Source organism: Haliotis cracherodii, unplaced genomic scaffold (assembly GCF_022045235.1).
Source record: "Haliotis cracherodii isolate W230 unplaced genomic scaffold, xgHalCrac1.p SCAF_17, whole genome shotgun sequence".
Taxonomy (NCBI): Eukaryota; Metazoa; Mollusca; class Gastropoda; order Lepetellida; family Haliotidae; genus Haliotis; species Haliotis cracherodii.
This window is the reverse complement of record NW_027266272.1, coordinates 20,373,786-20,401,519: the sequence shown is the minus strand read 5'-3', so window position 1 is coordinate 20,401,519 and position 27,734 is coordinate 20,373,786. Positions and strand designations below refer to the sequence as shown.

The 27,734-nt window shown below is 43.3% G+C and overlaps 1 protein-coding gene across 1 annotated transcript; it reads left to right on the top strand.

Annotated features, from left to right (window-relative positions):
• The first annotated feature begins 1,519 nt into the window (after positions 1-1,519).
• LOC139464511 (retinal homeobox protein Rx1-like) lies at positions 1,520-27,474 on the top strand. Its single transcript, XM_071246038.1, has 6 exons — positions 1,520-1,766; positions 9,683-9,799; positions 17,586-17,743; positions 18,278-18,353; positions 19,853-20,074; positions 27,320-27,474. Exons 1-6 carry the CDS (start codon positions 1,520-1,522, stop codon positions 27,472-27,474), a joined length of 975 nt encoding a protein of 324 aa, XP_071102139.1.
• The last annotated feature ends 260 nt before the right edge of the window (positions 27,475-27,734 follow it).

The following is a 27,734-nucleotide window of genomic DNA, read 5'->3' as shown; positions in this document are numbered from 1 at the left end:
CTATTAACTCCACCAGAACCCTTTGCAAAAATTATAATTATCTAATTTCATTCACCAAATGTTCAGGCAAAGAAAAACTGCATCTCCTCCCTAAAAATATAATCATTGCAATATTTGTATTCTGTTCTGTATGTCAATGTTTTATTTAGTCATGTTCATGTTTTGTACAATAAATATTCTTCTTCTTCTTCTTCTTCTTCTTCTTCTTCTTCTTGTAGCTTTTATAATGCACAAGTCAATGTATATTTGTTCATCTTGAATTGATATGGTTGTACACTGGTTAGGAGAACTGCCAAACGTAATGATTTAAAAGAGGTCGATGACAGGCAACATTATGCATTCAATTTGCATTTTCAAGGAAATCCTGACTTGTAAGAATTGTGCAACAGCCACATGCATATAGGTTATAAGTTAAACAAGAAAATATTTACAATACAACTTATGATAAGAGAGCAGCATGGCACATGGTCAGTTATGCAGTTGTGTGCCAGCTGTCCCCGTCAGCCATAGACGAAATAGCAAAGAGATGTTTTACAAAGAGTTTACCAAAGTTGCCAATGTGAGTCCTACATTAAACTACCCCGAAATTCCAATGCGCACAAACAACCCTTAATTACGTTCGCTCAAGAAATAGATATTCGCGTTTCAATGCAGCTTGTACCCAAGCAGCCCCGCTGCTGAATTTCTTAGCATTGCAAACAACGCAGACATTCTTGTTAAACATGAAGCTGATCAAATCAGTGTTTAATTGAGTTTCTCAAACTTTTCATTTGCTGAAGAACCCCTACAAACGTAATTAAATGTGTATCGTTTATCACAGTTCCGTAAATATAGCTCTTGTACAGAAAACATTAGGATATCAATTTGGAAACGTAATTACATTTGCTGAAGAGGTTTTACATTCGGTGACCCTCTGTTGTTAGCGGGATTCTCGTTGGTATGATTGCCTTCCCTTTACACCCAAAACAGATTACTTCCGTTCACCCCTGCTACCCGTATTCCTGTGAGTCTCTCACATTATCAAATGTTAAACGACCTCTCAACCCTGCATCCGTCGTAAGAGATATCAGCAAGAACGCTAAGTCTCTCAATCGTTGATCCCCTGAGCTTCAGCGCGTCAAAACGTGAAATACAGATCAAAAGAATTTATGTTTTTGAATTTATCATAACTATTAGTACATTATTCTCCAATTGACCAACATCTAACGACACAATGCCATATATACACGTTCGGTATCTCCGCACAAGATTTTCATGTCAAAGAATAAAACAGACTTAATTATTCGACGCTTCTTTGACTGACACCAAGGCAGGCTCGCGTCGAATGGTAAGAAGCCTGCATGCGCGCAGCGAGGTTCTAATCAAATTTGATTGGATAAATTTCAGAAACTAACGCCTTGAAGCCGCAAAAGTTTCGTAATGGGGAATATTAAATCAAGTTCTCGCGATCCGATCAACACAATGAGCCGACCGTTGTAAATTACATTTAGAACGTTCTTAAAACCACCAGCTTACACAGATGGATAGCTATTTCCAGTCTCGACTCGTAGACGATGAGGACCCCACCCTCGGACCTGACCGACGCTACTACCACCTGGGGACGTCCATGACGGACTTCGGCGTGCGCCCAACCCCTGGGCCCTATTCTGTCAATGGTCTCCTTGCCCCGTCACAGCCTACCAACAATCACCACCCCAACACTCCACCCAGGGAAAACACCATCCATCCAAGCCATCCGACTAATGGTTTCGACGATAGATACTTAGGTAAGTCTTTTGGGCTTGATCGCTTTCTTAAAATTCTTTTTTTTTCTGTACATAACATTGATGTCAGGAACGCTTTTAGACATCAAATTAAAATGCATGTTTTTCTGTTGCTAAAATGATGCATATGTGAACATTGATGTGGTATTATTGCGGTAAGATTCTCGCAGAATCTACGATACATATACATAGTATCCAGTTTATACCGCGGAAGAGAGTGGCACTGGGATAGCCTGTTGTATAAAATTTTGATTGCACAAGTTCCTTGCCCCGCGTAGGTACAATGTGCGATGGCCAATCCTGGCGCTCAAGACTTAAAAGGTTGTAAAAGTGCTTAACGGGCGTAAAACAAAAATCACTCACAAACCTAAGGCGGACGAATTAGTTATCATATCCAGTTTGTGTAATCTGCTAAAAATTACAGCTCACGTTAGTTTTTATTTTTTTATAAAAGCCCCAGCGTCCAACAACAATTGAGGATTCTTTGCAACATCCGTGATGTCGGGATGTATGAAACAATATCTTTCAATCACTTTCCTCTGTGCAGTTTTTGTTGTCACGCATATAAAGCGCCAAAACCATTTCCATAATCATATGGAATTTCTTCTGAATGTACAGTCCATTGACGATTCCGACTACGTCATAAGCATGTGTTTATGTATCACTATCACATAGTGATGACCCCAGGTGTTCACGAAAAGTTGCGCGGAGCCTGTCCAACGGTGTCACCCGTCACAAACACACGTAAAGGCAAGTCACCTGACTAAACACTGGATCACTAATGCTTGCTGATGCGTCAAACTTGGAGATGTCCTCCACGTTTTGAGAGCTTTGAGATGGTGTAACCCTGATCAAACAATTTGTCAAGCCATACTATTTTAACGCGTCATTAAAAGCTAACCATGAATGTGTAAGTGCATCTAATTACAAAATGAAGAATACCTCAATACCACTTGAGGGCCGATGGAGTAGCCTGGCGGTAAAGGTGTTCGCTTGTCACCTCAGAGTCTGTGTTCCATTTCTCACATGGGTAAAACCAATTTTTTGGCGTCGTCCGTAATACTTGAATATTGCTAATGCCTGCTCACACACAGACATGAATCTGTTCCCCTCACTCACACACAGGACTGAATCTGTTCCTCTCACTCACACACAGACATGAATATGTTCATCTCACTCACACACAGACATGAATCTGTTCCTCTCACTCACTCACAGACCTGAATATGTTCATCTCACTCACTCACAGACCTGAATATGTTCATCTCACTCTCACACAGACCTGAATATGTTCCTCTTACTCACACACAGACCTGAATATGTTCATCTCACTCACACACAGACCTGAATATGTTCCTCTCACTCACACACAGACCTGAATATGTTCATCTCACTCACACACAGACATAAATCTGTTCCTCTCACTCACACACAGACCTGAATATGTTCATCTCACTCAAACACAGACCTGAATCTGTTCCTCTCACTCACGCACAGACCTGAATCTGTTCCTATCACTCACACACAGACATGAATCTGTTCATCTCACTCACGCACAGACCTGAATCTGTTCATCTCACTCAAACACAGACCTGAATCTGTTCATCTCACTCACACACAGGACTGAATCTGTTCATCTCACTCACACACAGGACTGAATCTGTTCCTCTCACTCACGCACTGACCTGAATCTGTTCATCTCACTCACACACAGACCTGAATCTGTTCATTTCACTCACACAAAGGACTGAATCTGTTCATCTCACTCACACACAGACCTGAATCTGTTCATCTCACTCACACACAGGACTGAATCTGTTCATCTCACTCACGCACAGACCTGAATCTGTTCCTACCTTTCTCAGGAAAGAAAAATGCTTCAGAAAAACGCAATGCAATGTTGTGATATGTGCGTATCTCAATATTTCGGATGTCGTACTTTTATAGTTATTTCGGGGATGCTGTGATATTTAACTCTCTGTCAAGAATAGTTTTACACATTCTGATGCTCGTGAAGAAAGATTCCTATTTCACTCACACATTCATCATTGATTATCCCGTTAGTGTTAGGTCTTTCACGTTTTTTTCTAATTTGTCTATGGTGCAATTGTGTGTTTCTTTGTTTATTTGTTGTTTAACACCGCACTATGCAATATTCCAACTTTATGACGGCAGTCTGTAAATAATCGAATCTGGACCAGACAATCCAGTGATTGACATTAGCATCGATCCACGCAATTGGAATACGATGACATGCATTAACCAAGTCAGCGAGCCTGACCCGATCCCGTTAGTCGCCTCTTACGACAAGCATAGTCGCCTTTTATGGGTTGTTGAAGATCCATTTTACCCGGATCTTCACGGGTCGGTAGAGAAATGTGTGATCACATCGACAGTATTTCAGTCATGTTATTCATTAATACCAATTTACTGAAATCTTTCAGCGATGGACACTACAATAACTTGCAATATATCATATTGATGTTTTTAAACCATTTAAGGAACATTTAAAAGAGGGAACACAACACAAGATAAAATGGGTTATAGATTGCCAGCAGCCAAAGTTAGGTCACATTCAATGGAAGATAAACGTGTTATTTCACAGTTAGGATGAGGCAGATGTTTTCACCTAATCATAAGGGGCGGTCGGGTAGCCTAGTGGTTAAAGCGTTCGCTCGTCAAGCCGAAGACCCGGGTTCGATTCCCGACATGGGTACAATGTGTGAAGCCCATTTCTGGTGTCCCCCGCCGTGATATTGCTGGAATATTGATATAAGCGGCGTAAAACAATACTCACTCACCTAATCATAATGTCAACCTCTTTTTATATCGCCAAATATTCGTCCACTTTGTACAAAGCGATCTTAACTATGGTCATTCAACTCTCATACAGATATTTCGTGCCAATGATATTCCATTAGTGTGCTGAGACCAAGTCATATTTAATCAAGCTGCTTGCAGTGATATTAAGAGGATTAAGAACCTGATAATATCAGCGACATACTATTATAGGTATCAGAGGCACCCAAAGTCCCGATTGTCTTTATTATTGTTGGGGGCACGGGTTGCCCAGTCGTCTCAGGCGCCGCGATTCGCTGTGCAGACTTGCGTCCCTTGGGTACGCCAGAAACCTATGATTGTGGGTTTGAATCCCGGTTCGCCCCGATTATGTTTCTAGGTTTGTCAGCACCATGCCCGTGCTCGTGGGTTTCACCGAAGTGGTAAACGTCTGAGTCCTGAATCACTTCGGGCTTTCCTCCCACATTAAGCTGACACGCCACGATATAACTGGAATACTGTTAAAAGCGGCGTTAAGCCAAACTCACTCACTCTTTATTATTGTGGTCTTCCTTTGATTGCTGGCGATCTATAACCCGGTTTTATAGTGCACTGTCAAATAATAGTTAGAACATTTTAACTACCGTCATATAGCTGGAACATTGCTATATGCAACGTTAAACAGCAAACAAATATAATATTAAATGTCAGTGCAAGAGAATAACCATTCTTGATTGACACAGATACTAATAAACAACTAACATAACTATAATACTAGTGTTAAATTAAATCAAATTATTGAACTGTCCATCGTCGACAGGTTTTAATAATGTTATTAATAATTTGACATGCTCTGGCTGAAATGTTGCGATGTGCCTGATACAATTTAACTCACTCGCTGACATAACATGATGGCGCTTATGTGTCTAATACTGTAGAAATAAAATGTCCCGTGGCAGAAACACGTTGTTAGAAATTATCTGTAATTATGTTATTAAATTCTAGCAATAATAAACAATTATATAAATTAGCTAAAATAGAGTTTGTTTCTTTGTTGTTTAACGCCGCACTCAGCAATATTCCAGCTATATGACGGCGATATGTAAATAATCGAGTCTGGACCAGACAATCCAGCATCAAGAGCATCGGTCCTCGCAATTGGGATACGATTACATGCATCAACAAAGTCAGCGAGTCTGACAAGCACAGTTGCCTTTTACAGCTAGCATCGGTTGCTGAAGACCTATTCTACCCCGGATCTTCACGGGTCAGTTAAAATTAAAACAAAAAAAAGGCATTAATAACAATATCGTCTCCAATAGGTATGCAAGCATGACTAAATTGTTCCTAACATAATTATATTTCGTGTTACGTCGATGTGAGGATCACCTCGTGGTGTTAACTGAGATTGAGATTCGGGGGGATTATGCTGAAGCCATAATCATAACAGGCGTGCTAATGAAATTCGGAGACCAGACCAAAATACAATCTTCCGGGAGACATGTACAAAAGTTTGTATCTCGCCGAACACACCGCCGCTCTGTCTCAAGAAGCTGGCAATGGCTTCATTGTCAGCAAGCTTGACGTATAATCAGCGATCAGCCAAATATCCTCCTAACTTAATACCGTGAAGCCAAAATTGTTTCGACAGCTGAAATACAGTAAAAGGGTGAGCGGGACCATCTTGATTGCAATCATACCATATATCGAGACTCAGTGTCGTTGAGAAAATTGACTACGGTGATAGAATTGTAACAGAGGGTAGCTGCAAACTTTGGAGTTCAAAATAGTTTTCTTTCGATAGTTTCGCTGGGTTTCGCTGACACTCGAAATCATTTCGAATGTTCTGTTAATTCGACAGAGCAATGAGAGAACACAAAAGATCTGTCTCGACGACAGTCTGAAATTGGGACACCACCATGCACTTGTATTGAAGGAGAAGTGTTAATAAAACTGTTTTGTGTCATGGCAATTACACAAGTGTATTGATGTGTGTGTTGAAAACGTTTCCTTAAAATGAGAATTTTACAGTTATGATCACGATGATTTAGCATAAATTCGTATTCCTTTAAGGCAATATTTTCTGGTTAGTTGGTTTGTTGTTTAACAATATTCAAGCTATATGACGGCCGTCTGTTAAATAATCGAGTCTGTACCAGACAATCCAGTGATTAATATCATAAGCATCGATCCACGCAATTGGGATCGATGACATGCATCAACCAAGTAAGCGATCCTAACTACCCGATCCCGTTAGTCGTCTTTTACGGCAAGCATTGGTTGCTGAAGACCTATTCTGCGCCGATCTCTTAACGGGTCCAATATTTTCTGATATTCTTCTGAACTTAAACAATAATTGCATTTACAGACTTGGTATCCATGCTCAGCCTGTTATACAACAACAGTTTTGTACTCGTGATACCTGATACCTGAACTCTTAGCCAACATCGTACTTGCTCATAAACCCACCTGATTTTGTGAGTAGATTAACGTACAGCCATTCTTAAAGTAATAGCCATCACTCCGTCCATGTGCTCAGACCTGTGAAGATCCGGGGTATAATAGGTCTTCAGCAACTCTTGCTTGCTGTAAAAGGTGACTATGCTTGTCGTAAGAGGCGACTAACGGGATCGGGTGGACAGCCTCGCTGACTTAGTTGATGCACGTCATCGATCCCAATTGCGTGGATCGATGCTCATGATGTCAATCACTGGGTTGTCTGGTCCAGACTCGATTATTTAACAGACCGCCGTCATATAGCTTGAATATTGTTGAGTGCGGCGTTAAACAACAACCCAAGAACAGCAACCATGTGCTCAAATGAACGCGTGTCTTTTAAAGAATCCTCACGTGTATTAGACGTCACAAGTTGGAAAGACAACATGCTTCTCGGACAAACTTCACGGGATTCTTCCGTCGACTGTCGCGCACTGCCAACGCTAACCATGTGGTCAGTGGACAAATGAAACCATATATGTTAATTTGTAGGACTATGTTATCCGTGATATTCATGTCCTGTAGACTTGACTTAATGCTAATGGACATGGAAAGATTGGAAGGTTTCAGTCTAGGGCTTGGTGAAACTGTTTTCTTACACTGATGCTTATTCAGAATAGGCAATCTTGTTTTAAGAACGGGAAAAAATTCTGCAAGGCAAAGAAAATTCAAACAATAAGGTCATCTCGTGCAACCTTAATTTACTACTTTGGAATATAGGATAAACTGTATAACAATTGTTTTGTGATATAATTGGATCTCAAAATGAATAGACATTATCAAGACAATTTACACATTCAGATTGTGTTGAAACAGATGGTTCCTTGTATTCGTGTAGGTTTCGTGATTTAGAAAGATTACTTATGCAATGGTGCTCGATAAGCATGGCACACATATCCGTGAACAGAAGTTGTTGTGTTATGAACTCACAGGACAGCAATTGTTTAACATTCTGGATTCTCGTGAACTGGAACGTGATAATGTATTCTCCTCTATGAGAGTGTTATAGTTACAGCTGTCAAATCCGGACGGCACCGTTAACATGGAAACCGTCCACATTCATATGTTGTTGTTGTTTAACGCCGCACTCAGCAATATTCCAGCTATATGACAGTGGTCTGTAAATAATCGAGTCTGGACCAGACAATCCGATGATTGATATCATGAGAATCGATCCACTAGCTTGGGATACGATGACCAAGTCAGCGAGCTTATCCACCCCATATACTTAGTCGCCTCTTACGGCGAGCGTAGTCGCCGTTAACGACATTTATGACCAACATATACATATAAACAGTAACTGTAGTCCGGTAAGTTGTATAATGTAATGTATGTCAGACATAACCTCAGAACATACACCCGACATTGAGTTAAACTATAACCAACATCAAAGCGTACATGTACAGACCCAACATAACAACTAAAATACAAATAAAAACATAACCAAAATACAACAAACGTCATAACGGATATACGACGAAAATAATAAGGAAATACAACCAACATAATAACCAACAAACAAGCAACATTATTATTATTATAATACTACCACAATAATATCAATACTACAACTGGCAATATTCAAATTACAACTAACGAAATAACATAAGTACAACAAACGTCATAACGGAAATACAACGAAAATAATATCTAAATACAACAAAGATAATAACTTAAATGCAGCCACAATACTCGCCAAACGAAAACTGACATAGGAACAATACCACCAATATCATAACTATAATATAACCATCACAGCATCAACAATACAGCCACAATTAAATACTTAATATAACTTGACTTAAATACAACCAACATAATTTCCAAAAGGCAACCAACATCATAACTCAAATAAAACCACCATATAATTCAAAATACTGCCAAAATAATCACATAAATACAACCGACAAAAGATACAAAAGAAACAAACATAATAACTAAAATATAACCAACGTCATAACCAAAGTAAAACCACCATAATGACCATACAACCAACATAATGACTTAAATACATTCAGCATAATAACTAAAATACAACCAAAAAATGATATGGGAAAGTTTTTTCAAACAGGTTTAAAACAATAAACTGAAATGGATTTGGAACACATCCGTGCGGAGGAAACCAATAATATAATGTATTGTTTAATCATAGTTTATTCTTTTACACACACCGTCTTTTTAACAAATGCATCCAAGTTCTATAAGGTTTCATGTCTCTAGATGATGTCGAGAAAGTGCCAAAACCTGCTTAAATATTTTTTACACAGCGTAATGTCAATTTGTATATACTTGTCTAATATTCACCTAACTGTAACTTTGTTTCTATAGTTTAGTCTAAGTTAATTTTATTTTCATGGTATTTTATGTAAAATAGTTTCTCGTAGTTCCGAAAGGAACGGCTACATGTTTTCTAGGTATATGTATAGAAATGTTTAATTGTCCGATAATATTTTGAGACCCTATGTGTTCTGTATAAAATCCTGCATGTTCATTGATCCGTCAATTTACAATCCGTTGATATACATAAAAATGTGTTACGATAATTGATATAAATTCAAAATGTATTACGAAATGTGTTCGGTGCATTGACCAATAAACTACATTTATAGCAGTGTGGCTTTTTAAACGTTCATATTTGTTTCTAGGTTTCACTCCAAACTCAAGTTCCTCCTCCTCGGCCAAAGAAGACAACGAACCAAGGCTTAATAACTTCGATATATTCAACCCAGAATCTAAAGTCAATTTTGATGCGAGCACAGTTCGTAAGTATTCATTATACATAATACCTCATAGCGGACGGACTGGACTGACGCCGTTTTAAACGCCGTTTCAGTTACATGTATACCACGATGTGACAACCTCATGTAGGAAGAAATATTGTAACTCTAACGCCAGAGAGCAATCAGTCCCAATTGTTTGCCAAAACAGATTCCTATGGTCGTAAAATGCAAAATAGTCATGAAAAGTATGTCCTGTCCTGTATGAAAGCCCGGACGCTGCATGTCCTGTATGAAAGCCCGGACGCTGCATGTCCTGTATGAAAGCCCGGACGCTGCATGTCCTGTATGAAAGCCCGGACGCTGCATGTCCTGTATGAAAGCCCGGACGCTGCATGTCCTGTATGAAAGCCCGGACGCTGCATGTCCTGTATGAAAGCCCGGACGCTGCATGTCCTGTATGAAAGCCCGGACGCTGCATGTCCTGTCCTGTATGAAAGCCCGGACGCTGCATGTCCTGTCCTGTATGAAAGCCCGGACGCTGCATGTCCTGTATGAAAGCCCGGACGCTGCATGTCCTGTATGAAAGCCCGGACGCTGCATGTCCTGTATGAAAGCTCGGACGCTGCATGTCCTGTCCTGTATGAAAGCCCGGACGCTGCATGTCCTGTCCTGTATGAAAGCCCGGACGCTGCATGTCCTGTATGAAAGCCCGGACGCTGCATGTCCTGTATGAAAGCTCGGACGCTGCATGTCCTGTCCTGTATGAAAGCCCGGACGCTGCATGTCCTGTCCTGTATGAAAGCCCGGACGCTGCATGTCCTGTATGAAAGCTCGGACGCTGCATGTCCTACCCCGTATGAAAGCTCGGACGCTGCATGTCGCTTACTTAGTTGATGCATGTCATCGATCCCAATTGCGCGGATCGATGCTCATGATGTCAATCACTGGATTGTCTGGTCCAGACTCGATTATTTACATACCACCGTCATAAAGCTGCAATATTGCTGAGTGCGGCGTTAAACAACAAACAAACAAACAAACAAATCATATGTTTTAAGGATTAACAAATCACCAAAATGGATGACACATTATAAACATTACACACTCAAGATAAGTACCAGAAATGGGCTTCACACATTGTACCCATGTCGGGAATCGAACGCGGGTCTTCGGCGTGACGAGCGAACGCTTTAACCACTAGGGTACTCGACCGCCCCAAAAGAAATTATGACCTTAAAATGAGAACACATGCTATTATTAAAATTCCCATTGTTGGTATTTAAATGATACGCGTATAATTCCCATTGTTGGTATTTATGTAATACGCGTATAATTCCCATAGTTGGTATTTATGTAATACGCGTATAATTCCCATAGTTGGTATTTATGTAATACGCGTATAATTCCCATAGTTGGAATTTATATAATACGCATATAATTCCCATTGTTGCTATTTATGTAATACGCGTTTAATTCCCATAGTTGGTATTTATATAATACGCGTCTAACGGGATCGGGTGGTCAAGCTCGCTGACTTAGTTGATGCATGTCATCGATCCCAATTGCGCGGATCGATGCTCATGATGTCAATCACTGGATTGTCTTATCCAGACTCGATTATTTACAGACCGCCGTCATAGAGCTGCAATATTGCTGAGTGCGGCGTTAAACAACAAACAAACAAACAAACAAATCATATATTTTAAGGATTAACAAATCACCAAAATGGATGACACGTTATAAACATTACACACTCAAGATACGTATCAAACCTTCCCAAAGATGGTAAGCGGCGCGAAAGAACAAAGCCAAGCCTGAGCTTTTTCTTCAAAGAATATCGATTGCGCTGGAGCGAGCTCCTCGGCATGACAAAGCCTGGTTACAGCGGCTTAGTGTCGTGCTGTGTGATACTGTTAGGTTTCAACGCTAGCGGGACTAGGATCAGATGTCCCCTTGAGATAAAGACATGTTTGGTCACAATTATCCCACACGCGCTGCGTACGTTCAGTGTGGCATTTGAGCGAAGTCAAATAAAGGGATGTGATCTTGAGAGCTCTCAATCGTCGTAGTGTTGTCATTTTCCAATCATCGTACAATTACGATGCCTGTAAGTGGTATTTAATGTTATTGATGCCCCTGCATCGGAATCCATGCCATGTACAGATAAATATATTAACATGTCGGTCGGTTAACATGAATTAACGTATCGGTTAACGTGTGGAGAATCTGTGAGAAAATCCGGAATATGTATGTGAATGAATTAACAGAACGATCAATGAATCCAAAATACAGCCGAGCCTCTTTATCTCGAACTTGTAACTTTGAGATATCCGGTCATTCGAGATAACGAGGCATGTACATCCAGATATCATCCATAGCAATACGATTGCATACAAATTAAGAACTCATCATGTCAAATTGAAATGTATTTCACCGGAAATGATCAATAACAATTGTGACAGACCCGTGAAGATCCGGGGTAGAATAGGTCTTCAGCAACCCTACTTGCCGTAAAAGGCGACTGTGCTTGACGTAAGAGGCGACGAACGGAATCGGGTAGTCAGACTCGCTGACTTGGTTGATGCATGTCATCTATCCCAATAACGTGGATCGATGCTCATGATATCAGTCACTGGATTGTCTGTTCCACACTCGATTATATACAGACCGCCGTCATATAGCTGGAGTGCGGCGTTAAACAACAAACAAACAATTGTGACAAATTAAGTAGTAGATGTAAGTTTGACAAAACATGTACAAGTACCTTATACGACATGGCATCAAACAGAAATTACCAACAGCTGAATGAGTGGCACGAGTTATTTAGCTATAGTCTGTTCACTTGACAAACACAACGATGTGTCACATAAAACGATTGAATCATTTGATAAAATTGCTACGATAAGTAGACATAGATCCACGATGAATGAATGGCTTAATGCAAAGATCTAATTGACATTTACACAAAATTAAATAATGGCATACGGTATCTATGTCCGAAATGGCCATTAAAGTTTTCTAAAAGATATTTTACCGTTACTTCAACGTGTCGAAATAGGGAATTAAGAACTCTAAGGTTATGTGAAAGCTTTAGGATATTTTATATGTGTAAAAAAACAGCCATGTTCTGATCAAAAGTTTTAATTATTTGCTCAAAATAGCGCAGGCGATGTGGAACTCCGTTCTCTGTTTGTAGCTTTATAAAATAACATACAAAGGCCGACAACTTCTGTCTGAGGAGAGAATTTGTTTGGCTTCATCCTTGCGCCATCATGCCTCACAGCGCGTTCTACAATCACGTGACCCCCGGCCGTGTGAGTTCCGGTGCTGGGAGACAATTTCGCTGACTGAAGGCCTACAAGAGACAGCGCGAACAACAAATGTAGGAGAATCCGTACTTGCGTAAACTCTGATTATATCCAATGAACGCTGCAGTGGTAATTTGACAAATATTGTTAGTTTAATTAAGTTTGCGAAATGAGAAGAAATATAACACCTCCAGTCAATTTATTTTGTTATAAACAACGTTACTGAAATTACGACAGTGGCTGCACAGCCGGTCGGGAAACATAACAAACAAATCAGTTTTACCCTCGAAGTAAATGGAAATTATAACTTGATTTTACCCGGCAATGGTGGTGTTTTGATATGGCAAACAAATCTCCGACTGTCTGTTTTCCTTTACTTCCTCATCACACCTTCTTTAATCCTATTTTCGATGTCTCATACCTTGTGTTGCTCTTGTCTGTTGCGACATCTCCTGACTCATCAATCCAGTCCCCTGGTGAGTGAGTGAGTGAGTGAGTGAGTGAGTGAGTTGGGTTTAACGCCGCTTTTAACAGTATTCCAGTTATATCGCGGCGTGTCAGCTTAATGTGGGAGGAAAGCCCGAAGTGATGCAGGTCTCAGACGTTTACCACTTCGATGAAACCCACGAGCACGGGTATGGTGCTGACAAACCTAGAAACATAATCGGGGCGAACCGGGATTTGAACCCACAATCATAGGTTTCTGGCGTGCCCAAGGGACGCAACTCTGCACAGCGAATCGCCTGTTCCAATTCTCGAGGCTGTCTGAATACTTTTCATAATTCTGTAGTTGTATGTCTACGTTTAGTTATTCTCATACCCTTTTCATAATTCTGACCTTTTCGCGAACATATGGTAACTTTTTGTGGAAATGGTTTTTGTAGCTTTCAACTAGGACCGAAAAAGCGTAAAAAATTCCCAAAGAATTATTTATGTAAAATACATTTCTTTCTGATTAGGGGGCACGGGGTGGCCCAGGCGTCGCGATTTGTTGTGCAGAGTGGCGTCCCTTGGGCACGCCAGAAACCTATGATTGTGGGTTCGAATCCCAGTTCGCCCCGATCATGTTTCTAGGTTTTTCAGCACCAAACCCGTGCTCGTGGGTTTCACCGAAGGGGTAAACGTCTGAGACCTGCATCTCTTCTGGCTTTCCTCCCACGTTTAGCTGACACGCCTGATATAACTGGAGGCTTGAATTTCTGTACATGAGTTCCATATAATGGCGTTCTCCTTGACGCTGCTCACTGTGCTGAAATATATACATGTATTATTCCGTCAGTTGTGTACGATACTGGTGTGAAATTGTGTATTAGTACACTGTAGAACATGTGCTTAGTTCCCAAACACAAACCTAAACATGTTCATTGTCCCATAGTTTTGACGCGTTTAGGTCTAAACATGTTTAGAATCTGACCATGTTTAGGAGCTAAACGTGATTTGGGTCTTGAGGTGTGAAGTATATTTTACATCTTATCCATATTTGACTTGATGCCCAATGATATGGACTTGATCTGAACATGTTTAGATTATTAGGATCATACACAATTATATGCATTTTGCGTAAACATGTTTAAATTCTTAACATGTTTAATCCCTAAACATTTTTTCATTCTAAACATGTTTAGATTGTGGGGATGTTGTGTTCAGGTGCTGTATAGGCTGTGAGACGATAGCTCATTTCATGTGCTCATATACCCTTAACGTGTTTAGATAGAACAATGTGTATTCCGTTTAGGATTTTAACACATTCCAAAAGATGTTTAGATCTAAATATGTCTTGCATGTGTTTTACAGTGTATCCACGCGAAGTAATCGGATAAAGATGTTTGAGACTGATATGATTGTAAAAACGTTCAATATATCACTCGAATGTAAATTTAAACTATATCATTTCGACGCCTATTTTGTTGTACAAAGCAGTATATACTTCATAAATGCCAAGTTCAATTATGCGAACATAGACCACTCGCATTTTTCGCATTTAATTCACGCTCGCATCTTTTTCAAGATTTACAGTACTCGTTTAATATCAATTGATAAATACTAGTCTGTCATATTTAACTTTAACCTAATATATGGCTAATGGGGGCATTTGTTCATAACATAATTAAAAATTACTGTGTTATTGGTAATTGTACTTATATCAATTGATCTTATTGACGGCATTTACTTGTTTATCCATTTTAGACTTAAGAAGACTTAAGACTTAAACTTAACTGTAGTGAGTTATACAGCGTATTGAATCCGTCGTAATGGAGTTTTAGTTTTCTTCGAAGGGAGCTAACTCTTGAAGCCTTATTCGTTAAAGCTCACGAGTTGCGTATACTTTGTTTGTTTGTTTGTTGTTTACCACTCAACTCAGCAATATGACGGCGGTCTGTTAATAATCGAGTCTGGACAAGACAATCCAGTGACTGACATCATGAGCATCGATCCACGCAATTGGGATTGATGATATGCATCAACCATGTCAGCGATCCTGACCACCCGATCCCGTTAGTCGCCTCTTACGTCAAGCACAGTCGCCTTTTACGGCAAGCATGGGTTGCTGAAGACCTTTTCTACCCCGCATCTTCACGGGTCTGTCACAATTGTTATTGATCATTTCCGGTGAAATACATTTCAATTTGTCATGATAAGTTCTTGATTTGTATGCAATCGTATTGCTATGGATGATATCTGGATGTACATGCCTCGTTATCTCGAATGTCCGGATATCTCAAAGTTACAAGTTCGAGATAAAGAGGCTCGGCTGTATTTTGGATTCATTGATCGTTTTGTTAAATAAATTCATTCACATACATATTCCGGATTTTCTCACAGATTCTCCACACGTTAACCGATCCGTTAATTCATGTTAACCGACCGACATGCCTTTAACGGCAAGCATGGGTTGCTGAAGACCTATTCTATCCCGGATCTTCACGGGCCATTAGCTTATTGTGACGATTACGCCAGTTATATTACTCCTTCTTACAGAAACAGCAAACAACAGTAAAAAGATTATAAATGGATCACTGAAATCAGTGATGACACCAAGTGTTCGCGAAAAGCGTAAGCATGTAGGCTCAATCTTTTTCATCCTCCACATTGGATCCAAAATATACTTTAGTTATTAATATCAACAAACTTATTTCGGATGGTTCTTCGACACTTGTACTCATTCATATTCATGCGCGCATTCTGATTGGCTTGTGTGCAGAGAGGGACGCATTCGTGACCAACTCGTGTTATTCCGGGACAAGCTTCTTGCAGGTTACGGAAAGGGGCGAGTAGTGACGAATGAGAGGGACGATGTCGAGGCTACGGAAATGGTCGAGTGGCGACGAATGTTGTGTAATTAGTACGACGTATGACCTCAGTTAATGAGTTTTGTAATGAATTTCCCCCAGCTGACAGTCAGTGGTTTGTAATTGAATTTGGTAACGTAATTTAGATAGAGATTATGCCAGTCTGAAAGTCTCGGCACAAATTATCCCCTTTGTGTGATACGGCTGTCTAAATATGTTTAACGAATGAATTTATAGAAGAAATGACATCAAAAGCACAGATACGACACACAAGCTTATGTGTCATTGACTGTTTGTAATAGACTGGGAGAGAGCACAGTCCCCAGTCACAGAAGGTGATGCCCTGTGTCGATGCAAGTGATTGATTTGAAGCGCACGTAATATCCAAAATATTTGCCAAAACGACTTTTGTAATCCCTTGTAAATCGCACGGACCTAACTTTAAGATGATACTTGATCTTTAAAAAGAGTATTGTTTGATGTGAGGTTTAGGACGTGGGAACACCTCGTCATCTGAGTTTCAGTTATCCAGTCATATGATGTTCAACACTGTTTTGCCTTTTCCGCCCCGTGGGACCTGTTTCGGCAGACATTGGAGTCTGATTATCCACTGGTGCTCACGTTGTATGTTATATATTGATACATCGTCTATACGAAGTCATACATTTAAGAAATAAACCACGATTGGGAGTTGTTTGCCGTACAATAGAACGATGCAGAGAGAATAAACCATTAGGATTAATTCACCCTGTGGGGTTTTATTATTCGATAAACAACGACCACGAGTCGTATATTTCTTATGTGAGATATTAACATTTTGTACATCCTCTTAAAGGATGTTAAATGTACAAGCTTTAAAAATGTTAAACCGTTTTTGAATAATGATGAGTCCTTGAATACAACCCGAATTCGGCTATGTCGGACAAGTCCATTTTATGAACAGGGGGTTACGGTTTGGCTATTGAACTCATCAGTTGAACATGATATGCCACGTTTTGTTATTGTACATTGTGTTGCGTCAGTTGAACAGGGTATGCCACGTTGTGTCAGTTGAAAAGGGTATGCCACGGTGTGCTACTGTATATTGTGTTGCGTCAGTTGGAATCCTGTATAGACATTTGTGTGAGATGGCATTTTTTAACTGGACAGGTAATCTCTTAGACACGCCAGTCCGAATTCTACCTGTAATTATCTGAATTTTTAACACTGCATGTATTTGTATTTTTCTAGATGGACAAGCTAGACGCAAACAACGACGCTATCGCACTACTTTCACCAGTTTCCAACTTGAGGAACTTGAAAAGGCTTTCCAGAGGACACATTACCCGGATGTATTCTTCCGCGAAGAGCTAGCACTGAAAATAGACCTGACAGAAGCACGTGTTCAGGTGCGTTTTTGCAGAAGTTAAACACAACTGAAGGGTTTGTTGGTTGGTTGGTTGGTTGGTTGTTTAACGCCGCACTCAGCAATATTCAAGCTATATGACGGCGGTCTGTAAGTACAAGTAGAACTGTTTCTTATTCGCATACCATCAAACGACATTAAACGCTTATGACAAATGAAGTTAGGATTTAAAAAGTACCCTGAATTTTGCTACTGTGATATTTAAGGTTGATACGGCCGGCCTGGTTAAAGCGTTCGCTCGTCACGCCGAAGACCCGGGTTCGATTCCCGACATGGGTACAATGTGTGAAGCCAATTTCCCCCGCCGTGGCATTGCCTTTATATTGCTAAAAGCGGTGTAAAACCATATTCACTCACTCGATCTGGTATTACCTTAATGCTGTTTTGTAACAGTTATATCTAAGGACGTGCATTTAGTCATACTTAATTACAATGTGTCGATAATGTAACTTTCATTGACATGTTATCTTGACCGGGATGTATTTCTGTTTTGGGTACAACCAACTCCCCCCAATAGGTGTGGTTCCAGAACAGACGAGCTAAATGGCGGAAACAGCAGAAACAGCAGGGCAAGGAGCCTGAGTCATCACAAGGTAGGAATGCCGCTTTGCTTCCTGGATGCCGTTTCACGAACGTCTCTTAGCGCTAAGATTGCCTATACCACGTCGCAAACTACGTCATAACGTTTAAGGCCGTTTCACAAAGCCTCTTATCGCCAAGTCCAAAATTTCTATTCCGCTTTTTGCTTTTGATTGATGCGTCCACAATATGTTAAACTTTCTCGCTGGACGAGATTGAAATCTGATTTACCAAACAAATCAGGCTCAGGGTTAGGGTTAGTGTTTGGGTTAAATCTTGTTTCATTTTAATTACCAAAGAAGAAGAGTTAAATAGATTACACGTGAATTGTTCCTGAAATAATCTCCCAAATATTGATCGTTTATTTTGGAAATATATATGATTAGCGACAAATAACCGAATAGTGCTTTCAGCCCATGATAACCTTTTAAATCTCTGGAACGAGAACTGTCTCAGTGTACAAACGTACAACCGATCAAATTTACAGGTGCCCTTTCACTTCCGGGACCCGTTGCGATGTAAAATGCGATGTTGTACCGTTTTGCGACATCCTGGTTTAAGAGTTTCAGATCAACTTAAGGACGTTGTTTTATTAGGATGCTTTATTGAAACGGTCGTAAGAAGATGCTTAAGAGGGTCGGAAACCGTGTCGTACCGGTTAGGAGGTCGTAGCGTTAAGAAACCGCCTCCGTGGTCTATTGGTAGAGCGTCCACCAGGGCGGAGGAAGGTCGTGGGTTCTATCCCTGGCCGCGTCATACAAAAGGACGTTAAAAGATTGTTTTACCCTGTCTGGCGCTCGGCATTAAGGGACTAACACAAGAACTTCTCGGCTCAGAGAAAGTATACTGTGGGCTAGCACGGTAAACGTCCGGACTATTACAAGCAGCCACATGTGCATCCACGTCGCTGTATAAGTCCAATAATCTTGACGTTAAATCCAATTTAACCTCTCCTCACCCTCGGTCTGTCAGCACCATATCAATGCCCGTGGGGCCACCAAAGTACTCAGCGTATGAGACATGAATCCTTTTGAGTGAGTGAGTTGGGTTTAACGCCGCTTTTAACAGTATTCCAGTTATATCGCGGCGTGTCAGCTTAATGTGGGAGGAAAGCACGAAGTGATGCAGGTCTAAGACGTTTACCACTTCGGTGAAACCCACGAGCACGGGTATGGTGCTGACAAACCTAGAAACATTATCGGGGCAAACCGGGATTTGAACCCACAATCATGCATAGGTTTCTGGCGTCCCCAAGGGACGCAATTCTGCACAGCGAATCGCGGCACTTTAGACGACTGGGCCACCCGTGCCCCCGAATCCTTTTGAACTTCGTACCATGTATTCCCCAACTTTATAACTCCGCGGGATCAAACCGATAAAAAAAGTGTTGATGAATACGTATACTAATATAACGGCAATATTCATCTTTAACACAAGGACGATAAAGGTTATTCTAGTGTTGTAAAGACTGTTTACTTGGCGACATGTCCATCACAAGTGATTGTTTTCACAGTGCTTCCACCAAATTCCAAGATCCACCGGAACTGTCCGTCCAATGGCCTCCAAAACACCAGCGTCCCCCCAATCACTGGAGTTCCTCTTCCCAGCATGTATTTCCATGGCAACCTGAGTGTTGATTGGACTCCCCCCTTCAGTACATCAGTCAGCCAAACATCATTGTCATCTTTCTTCGCCAACGCCGGAAAGTGCCCCAGTAGACCCGTGCAATCGGATGGTAAGTGTCCTTATAAGTTCCCCGGTAGAGCCGTGCAATCGGATGATATGTTTCCCTGCAAGTGTCCCACTAGACCCGTGCAATCAGATGATATGTTTCCCTGCAAGTGTCCCACTAGACCCGTGCAATCAGATCATATGTTCCCCTGCAAGTGTCCCACTAGACCCGTGCAATCGGATGCATATGATATGTTTCCCTGCAAGTGTCCCACTAAACACGTGCAATCAAATGATATATTTCCCTGCAAGTGCCCCGGTAGACCCATGCAATGAGATGGTAAGTGTCCTGACAAGTGCCCCGGTTAACCCGTGCAATCAGATGGTAAGTGTCCTGACAAGTGCCCCGGTTGACCCGTGCAATCAGATGGGAAGTGTCCTGACAAGTGACTCTGTTAACCCATGCAATCAGATGGTAAGTGTCCTGACAAGTGTCCCGGTTAACCCGTGCAATCAGATGATATATTTCCCTGCAAGTGCCCCGGTAGACCCGTGCAATTGGATGGTAAGTGTTCTGACAAGTGCCCCGGTAGACCCGTGCAATCAGATGGTAAGTGTCCTGATAAGTGCCCCGGTTAACCCGTGCAATCAGATGATATATTTCCCTGTAAGTGCCCCGGTTAACCCTTGCAATCAGATGGTAAGTGTCCTGACAAGTGCCTCGGTTAACCCATGCAATCAGATGGTAAGTGTCCTGAGAAGTGCCCCAGTTAACCCGTGCAATCAGATGGTAAGTGTCCTGACAAGTGCCCCGGTAAACCCGTGCAATCAGATGGTAAGTGTCCTGATAAGTGCCCCGGTAGACCCGTGCAATCAGATGGTAAGTGTCCTGATAAGTGCCCCGGTTAACCCGTGCAATCAGATGATATATTTCCCTGTAAGTGCCCCGGTTAACCCTTGCAATCAGATGGTAAGTGTCCTGACAAGTGCCTCGGTTAACCCATGCAATCAGATGGTAAGTGTCCTGACAAGTGCCCAGGTTAACCTGTGCAATCAGATGGTAAGTGTCCTGACAAGTGCCCCGGTAGACCCGTGCAATCAGATGGTAAGTGTCCTGATAAGGGCCCCGGTAGACCCGTGCAATCAGATGGTAAATGTCCTTACAACTGCCCCGGTAGACCCGTGCAATCTGATGGTAAGTGTCCAGATAAGTGCCCCGGTAGACCCGTGCAATCAGATGGTAAGTGTCCTGACAAGTGCCCCGGTAGACCCGTGCAATCAGATGGTAAGTGTCCTGATAAGTGACTCGGTTAACCCGTGCAATCAGATGATATATTTCCCTGCAAGTGCCCCGGTAGACCCGTGCAATTGGATGGTAAGTGTTCTGACAAGTGCCCCGGTAGACCCGTGCAATCAGATGGTAAGTGTCCTGAGAAGTGCCCCGGTTAACCCGTGCAATCAGATGATATATTTCCCTGCAAGTGCCCCGGTTAACCCGTGCAATCAGATGGTAAGTGTCCTGACAAGTGTCCCGGTAGACCCGTGCAATTGGATGGTAAGTGGCCTTACAAGCTCCCCGGTAGACCCGTGCAATCAGATGGTAAGTGTCCTGAGAAGTGCCCCAGTTAACCCGTGCAATCAGATGATATATTTCCCTGCAAGTGCCCCGGTTAAACCGTGCAATCAGATGGTAAGTGTCCTGACAAGTGCCTCGGTTAACCCATGCAATCAGATGGTAAGTGTCCTGACAAGTGCCCAGGTTAACCTGTGCAATCGGATGGTAAGTGTCCTGACAAGTGCCCCGGTAGACCCATGCAATCAGATGGTAAGTGTCCTTACAACTGCCCCGGTAGACCCGTGCAATCGGATTGTAAGTGTCCAGATAAGTGCCCAGGTTAACCCGTGCAATCAGATGGTAAGTGTCCTGACAAGTGCCCCGGTAAACCCGTGCAATCAGATGGTAAGTGTCCTGATAAGTGCCCCGGTAGACCCGTGCAATCAGATGGTAAGTGTCCTGACAAGTGCCCCGGTAGACCCGTGCAATCAGATGGTAAGTGTCCTGACAAGTGCCCCGGTAGACCCGTGCAATCAGAAGGTAAGTGTCCTGACAAGTGCCCCGGTAGACCCATGCAATCAGATGGTAAGTGTCCTGACAAGTGCCCCGGTAGACCCATGCAATCAGATGGTAAGTGTCCTGACAAGTGCCCCGGTAGACCCGTGCAATCAGATGGTAAGTGTCCTGACAAGTGCCCCGGTAGACCTGTGCAATCAGATGGTAAGTGTCCTGACAAGTGCCCCGGTAGACCCGTGCAATCAGATGGTAAGTGTCCTGATAAGTTCCCCGGTAGAGCCGTGCAATCGGATGATATGTTTCCCTGCAAGTGTCCCACTAGACCCGTGCAATCAGATGATATGTTTCCCTGCAAGTGTCCCACTAGACCCATGCAATCAGATCATATGTTCCCCTGCAAGTGTCCCACTAGACCCGTGCAATCGGATGCATATGATATGTTTCCCTGCAAGTGTCCCACTAAACACGTGCAATCAAATGATATATTTCCCTGCAAGTGCCCCGGTAGACCCATGCAATGAGATGGTAAGTGTCCTGACAAGTGCCCCGGTTAACCCGTGCAATCAGATGGTAAGTGTCCTGACAAGTGCCCCGGTTGACCCGTGCAATCAGATGGGAAGTGTCCTGACAAGTGACTCTGTTAACCCATGCAATCAGATGGTAAGTGTCCTGACAAGTGTCCCGGTTAACCCGTGCAATCAGATGATATATTTCCCTGCAAGTGCCCCGGTAGACCCGTGCAATTGGATGGTAAGTGTTCTGACAAGTGCCCCGGTAGACCCGTGCAATCAGATGGTAAGTGTCCTGATAAGTGCCCCGGTTAACCCGTGCAATCAGATGATATATTTCCCTGTAAGTGCCCCGGTTAACCCTTGCAATCAGATGGTAAGTGTCCTGACAAGTGCCTCGGTTAACCCATGCAATCAGATGGTAAGTGTCCTGACAAGTGCCCAGGTTAACCTGTGCAATCAGATGGTAAGTGTCCTGACAAGTGCCCCGGTAGACCCGTGCAATCAGATGGTAAGTGTCCTGATAAGGGCCCCGGTAGACCCGTGCAATCAGATGGTAAATGTCCTTACAACTGCCCCGGTAGACCCGTGCAATCTGATGGTAAGTGTCCAGATAAGTGCCCCGGTAGACCCGTGCAATCAGATGGTAAGTGTCCTGACAAGTGCCCCGGTAGACCCGTGCAATCAGATGGTAAGTGTCCTGATAAGTGACTCGGTTAACCCGTGCAATCAGATGATATATTTCCCTGCAAGTGCCCCGGTAGACCCGTGCAATTGGATGGTAAGTGTTCTGACAAGTGCCCCGGTAGACCCGTGCAATCAGATGGTAAGTGTCCTGAGAAGTGCCCCGGTTAACCCGTGCAATCAGATGATATATTTCCCTGCAAGTGCCCCGGTTAACCCGTGCAATCAGATGGTAAGTGTCCTGACAAGTGTCCCGGTAGACCCGTGCAATTGGATGGTAAGTGTCCTTACAAGCTCCCCGGTAGACCCGTGCAATCAGATGGTAAGTGTCCTGAGAAGTGCCCCAGTTAACCCGTGCAATCAGATGATATATTTCCCTGCAAGTGCCCCGGTTAAACCGTGCAATCAGATGGTAAGTGTCCCGACAAGTGCCTCGGTTAACCCATGCAATCAGATGGTAAGTGTCCTGACAAGTGCCCAGGTTAACCTGTGCAATCGGATGGTAAGTGTCCTGACAAGTGCCCCGGTAGACCCATGCAATCAGATGGTAAGTGTCCTTACAACTGCCCCGGTAGACCCGTGCAATCGGATGGTAAGTGTCCAGATAAGTGCCCAGGTTAACCCGTGCAATCAGATGGTAAGTGTCCTGACAAGTGCCCCGGTAAACCCGTGCAATCAGATGGTAAGTGTCCTGATAAGTGCCCCGGTAGACCCGTGCAATCAGATGGTAAGTGTCCTGATAAGTGCCCCGGTTAACCCGTGCAATCAGATGATATATTTCCCTGTAAGTGCCCCGGTTAACCCGTGCAATCAGATGGTAAGTGTCCTGACAAGTGCCTCGGTTAACCCATGCAATCAGATGGTAAGTGTCCTGACAAGTGCCCAGGTTAACCTGTGCAATCAGATGGTAAGTGTCCTGACAAGTGCCCCGGTAGACCCGTGCAATCAGATGGTAAGTGTCCTGATAAGGGCCCCGGTAGACCCGTGCAATCAGATGGTAAATGTCCTAACAACTGCCCCGGTAGACCCGTGCAATCTGATGGTAAGTGTCCAGATAAGTGCCCCGGTAGACCCGTGCAATCAGATGGTAAGTGTCCTGACAAGTGCCCCGGTAGACCCGTGCAATCAGATGGTAAGTGTCCTGATAAGTGACTCGGTTAACCCGTGCAATCAGATGATATATTTCCCTGCAAGTGCCCCGGTAGACCCGTGCAATTGGATGGTAAGTGTTCTGACAAGTTCCCCGGTAGACCCGTGCAATCAGATGGTAAGTGTCCTGAGAAGTGCCCCGGTTAACCCGTGCAATCAGATGATATATTTCCCTGCAAGTGCCCCGGTTAACCCGTGCAATCAGATGGTAAGTGTCCTGACAAGTGTCCCGGTAGACCCGTGCAATTGGATGGTAAGTGTCCTTACAAGCTCCCCGGTAGACCCGTGCAATCAGATGGTAAGTGTCCTGAGAAGTGCCCCAGTTAACCCGTGCAATCAGATGATATATTTCCCTGCAAGTGCCCCGGTTAAACCGTGCAATCAGATGGTAAGTGTCCTGACAAGTGCCTCGGTTAACCCATGCAATCAGATGGTAAGTGTCCTGACAAGTGCCCAGGTTAACCTGTGCAATCGGATGGTAAGTGTCCTGACAAGTGCCCCGGTAGACCCATGCAATCAGATGGTAAGTGTCCTTACAACTGCCCCGGTAGACCCGTGCAATCGGATTGTAAGTGTCCAGATAAGTGCCCAGGTTAACCCGTGCAATCAGATGGTAAGTGTCCTGACAAGTGCCCCGGTAAACCCGTGCAATCAGATGGTAAGTGTCCTGATAAGTGCCCCGGTAGACCCGTGCAATCAGATGGTAAGTGTCCTGACAAGTGCCCCGGTAGACCCGTGCAATCAGATGGTAAGTGTCCTGACAAGTGCCCCGGTAGACCCGTGCAATCAGAAGGTAAGTGTCCTGACAAGTGCCCCGGTAGACCCATGCAATCAGATGGTAAGTGTCCTGACAAGTGCCCCGGTAGACCCATGCAATCAGATGGTAAGTGTCCTGACAAGTGCCCCGGTAGACCCGTGCAATCAGATGGTTAGTGTCCTGACAAGTGCCCCGGTAGACCTGTGCAATCAGATGGTAAGTGTCCTGACAAGTGCCCCGGTAGACCCGTGCAATCAGATGGTAAGTGTCCTGATAAGTGCCCGGGTAGACCCGTGCAATCAGATGGTAAGTGTCCTGATAAGTGCCCCGGTAGACCCGTGCAATCAGATGGTAAGTGTCCTGATAAGTGACTCGGTTAACCCGTGCAATCAGATGGTAAGTGTCCTGACAAGTGCCCTAGTAGACCCGTGCAATCAGATGGTAAGTGTCCTGACAAGTGACTCGGTTAACCCATGCAATCAGATGGTAAGTGTCCTGACAAGTGTTCCGGTTAACCCGTGCAATCAGATCATATATTTCCCTGCAAGTGCCCCGGTAGACCCGTGCAATTGGATGGTAAGTGTTCTGACAAGTGCCCCGGTAGACCCGTGCAATCAGATGGTAAGTGTCCTGAGAAGTGCCCCGGTTAACCCGTGCAATCAGATGATATATTTCCCTGCAAGTGCCCTGGTTAACCCGTGCAATCAGATGGTAAGTGTCCTGACAAGTGTCCTGGTAGACCCGTGCAATTGGATGGTAAGTGTCCTTACAAGTTCCCCGGTAGACCCGTGCAATCAGATGGTAAGTGTCCTGAGAAGTGCCCCGGTTAACCCGTGCAATCAGATGATATATTTCCCTGCAAGTGCCCCGGTTAAACCGTGCAATCAGATGGTAAGTGTCCTGACAAGTGCCTTTGTTAACCCATGCAATCAGATGGTAAGTGTCCTGACAAGTGCCCAGGTTAACCTGTGCAATCGGATGGTAAGTGTCCTGACAAGTGCCCCAGTAGACCCATGCAATCAGATGGTAAGTGTCCTGATAAGTGCCCCGGTAGACCCGTGCAATCAGATGGTAAGTGTCCTTACAACTGCCCCGGTAGACCCGTGCAATCAGATGGTAAGTGTCCTTACAAGTTCCCAGATAGACCCGTGCAATCGGATGATATGTTTCCCTGCAAGTGTCCCGGTAGACCCGTGCAATCAGATGGCAAGTGTGCTGACAAGTGCCCCAGTAGACCCGTGCAATCAGATGATATGTTTCCCTGCAAGTGTTCCACTAAACCCGTGCAATCAAATGATCTATTTCCCTGCAAGTGCCCCGGTAGACCCGTGCAACTGGATGGTAAGTGTCCTGACAAGTGCCCCGGTAGATCCGTGCAATCAGATGGTAAGTGTCCTGACAAGTGCCCCGGTAGACCCGTGCAATCAGATGGTAAGTGTCCTGACAAGTGCCCCAGTAGACCCGTGCAATCAGATGGTAAGTGTCCTGATAAGTGCCCTAGTAGACCCGTGTAATCAGATTGTATGTTTCCTTACAAGTGCCCTGGTAGACCCGTGCAATCCGATGGTAAATGTCCTTACAAATGCCCCAGTGTTGCTTAACGCCGCACTCAGCAATATTCCAGTTATATCCTTGAAGCTTATTAATATATAGAATCTTGCACATGCAGACTATTGGCTGAAAACATGAACAATGACCCACGCCATCAGACCTACATTGTATACATCCGTCAAGATCGCTGAACCTGATCCCATTCAGTTTTGTCGATACTTGGTGCTGAGGCGTGTTCGCCCGGCCATGAACACTAAAATGTGAGACGTCGCTTGTCAACATGATGCAGTCCCATGCTATAACCTTTTACATGGAGTTTTCACACCTTCTTACTCACAAGCACTTACTTTGTCAATAAGTGTGAATGGTGCTTGCACTCTAGCGTACCCGGGTGTCATCACTGATTTTCAGTGATCCATTCATAAAACTTAAATCACTATTTGGACGTTTACGCCTTAAGGAATCTGTTTCGGCAGATATTCGAGACAGATTTTTCTGTGGCGTTGTCGGTGTTAATGGGTCTGGTATTGATTGGTTGTCCACTTAGCGTCTGAAGTACATTTACATCTGCCCTATGTTTTATTGAAGGACGGGAGTTTACTGGCCACGACACACTAAACCACAATGGAGTGCATCTGGACAGTGGCAAGTGTATGGGCGAGGCCAATCCAAGGTCCTCAAGCATCGAACAGCTTCGCCTAAAGGCCAAGGAACATTCCCAGGCTCTTGCTATTGCCCAGTGAAGATTCCGTCAAAGCACCCTGTACCGTTCTCTGTGTACATGGGTTGTCTATAAATCTATATAAAATACTTTGCTATATGGCCATATATTAGCTCTACCAGTTGTCTCTAACTTGTCAACTTGTGACACCGACGCGATAGTTACTCATAAACACATGCTTAAGATGTGGTCGGAATCGTACAAAGGATTTAATTTGCTAATGGGAAGGGTTTTGTCGCTTTTATTTACGTATTTTCTTTCAGCATGATACCTCACATATTT

Coding starts and splice junctions, on each gene's coding strand:
- LOC139464511 (XM_071246038.1), top strand. CDS start 1,520: ATGGATAGCTATTTCCAGTCTCGACTCGTAGACGATGAGGACCCCACC. Junction 17,744..18,277: donor TGACAGAAGCACGTGTTCAG/GTGCGTTTTTGC, acceptor TCCCCCCAATAG/GTGTGGTTCCAGAACAGACG. Junction 18,354..19,852: donor GGAGCCTGAGTCATCACAAG/GTAGGAATGCCG, acceptor TTGTTTTCACAG/TGCTTCCACCAAATTCCAAG.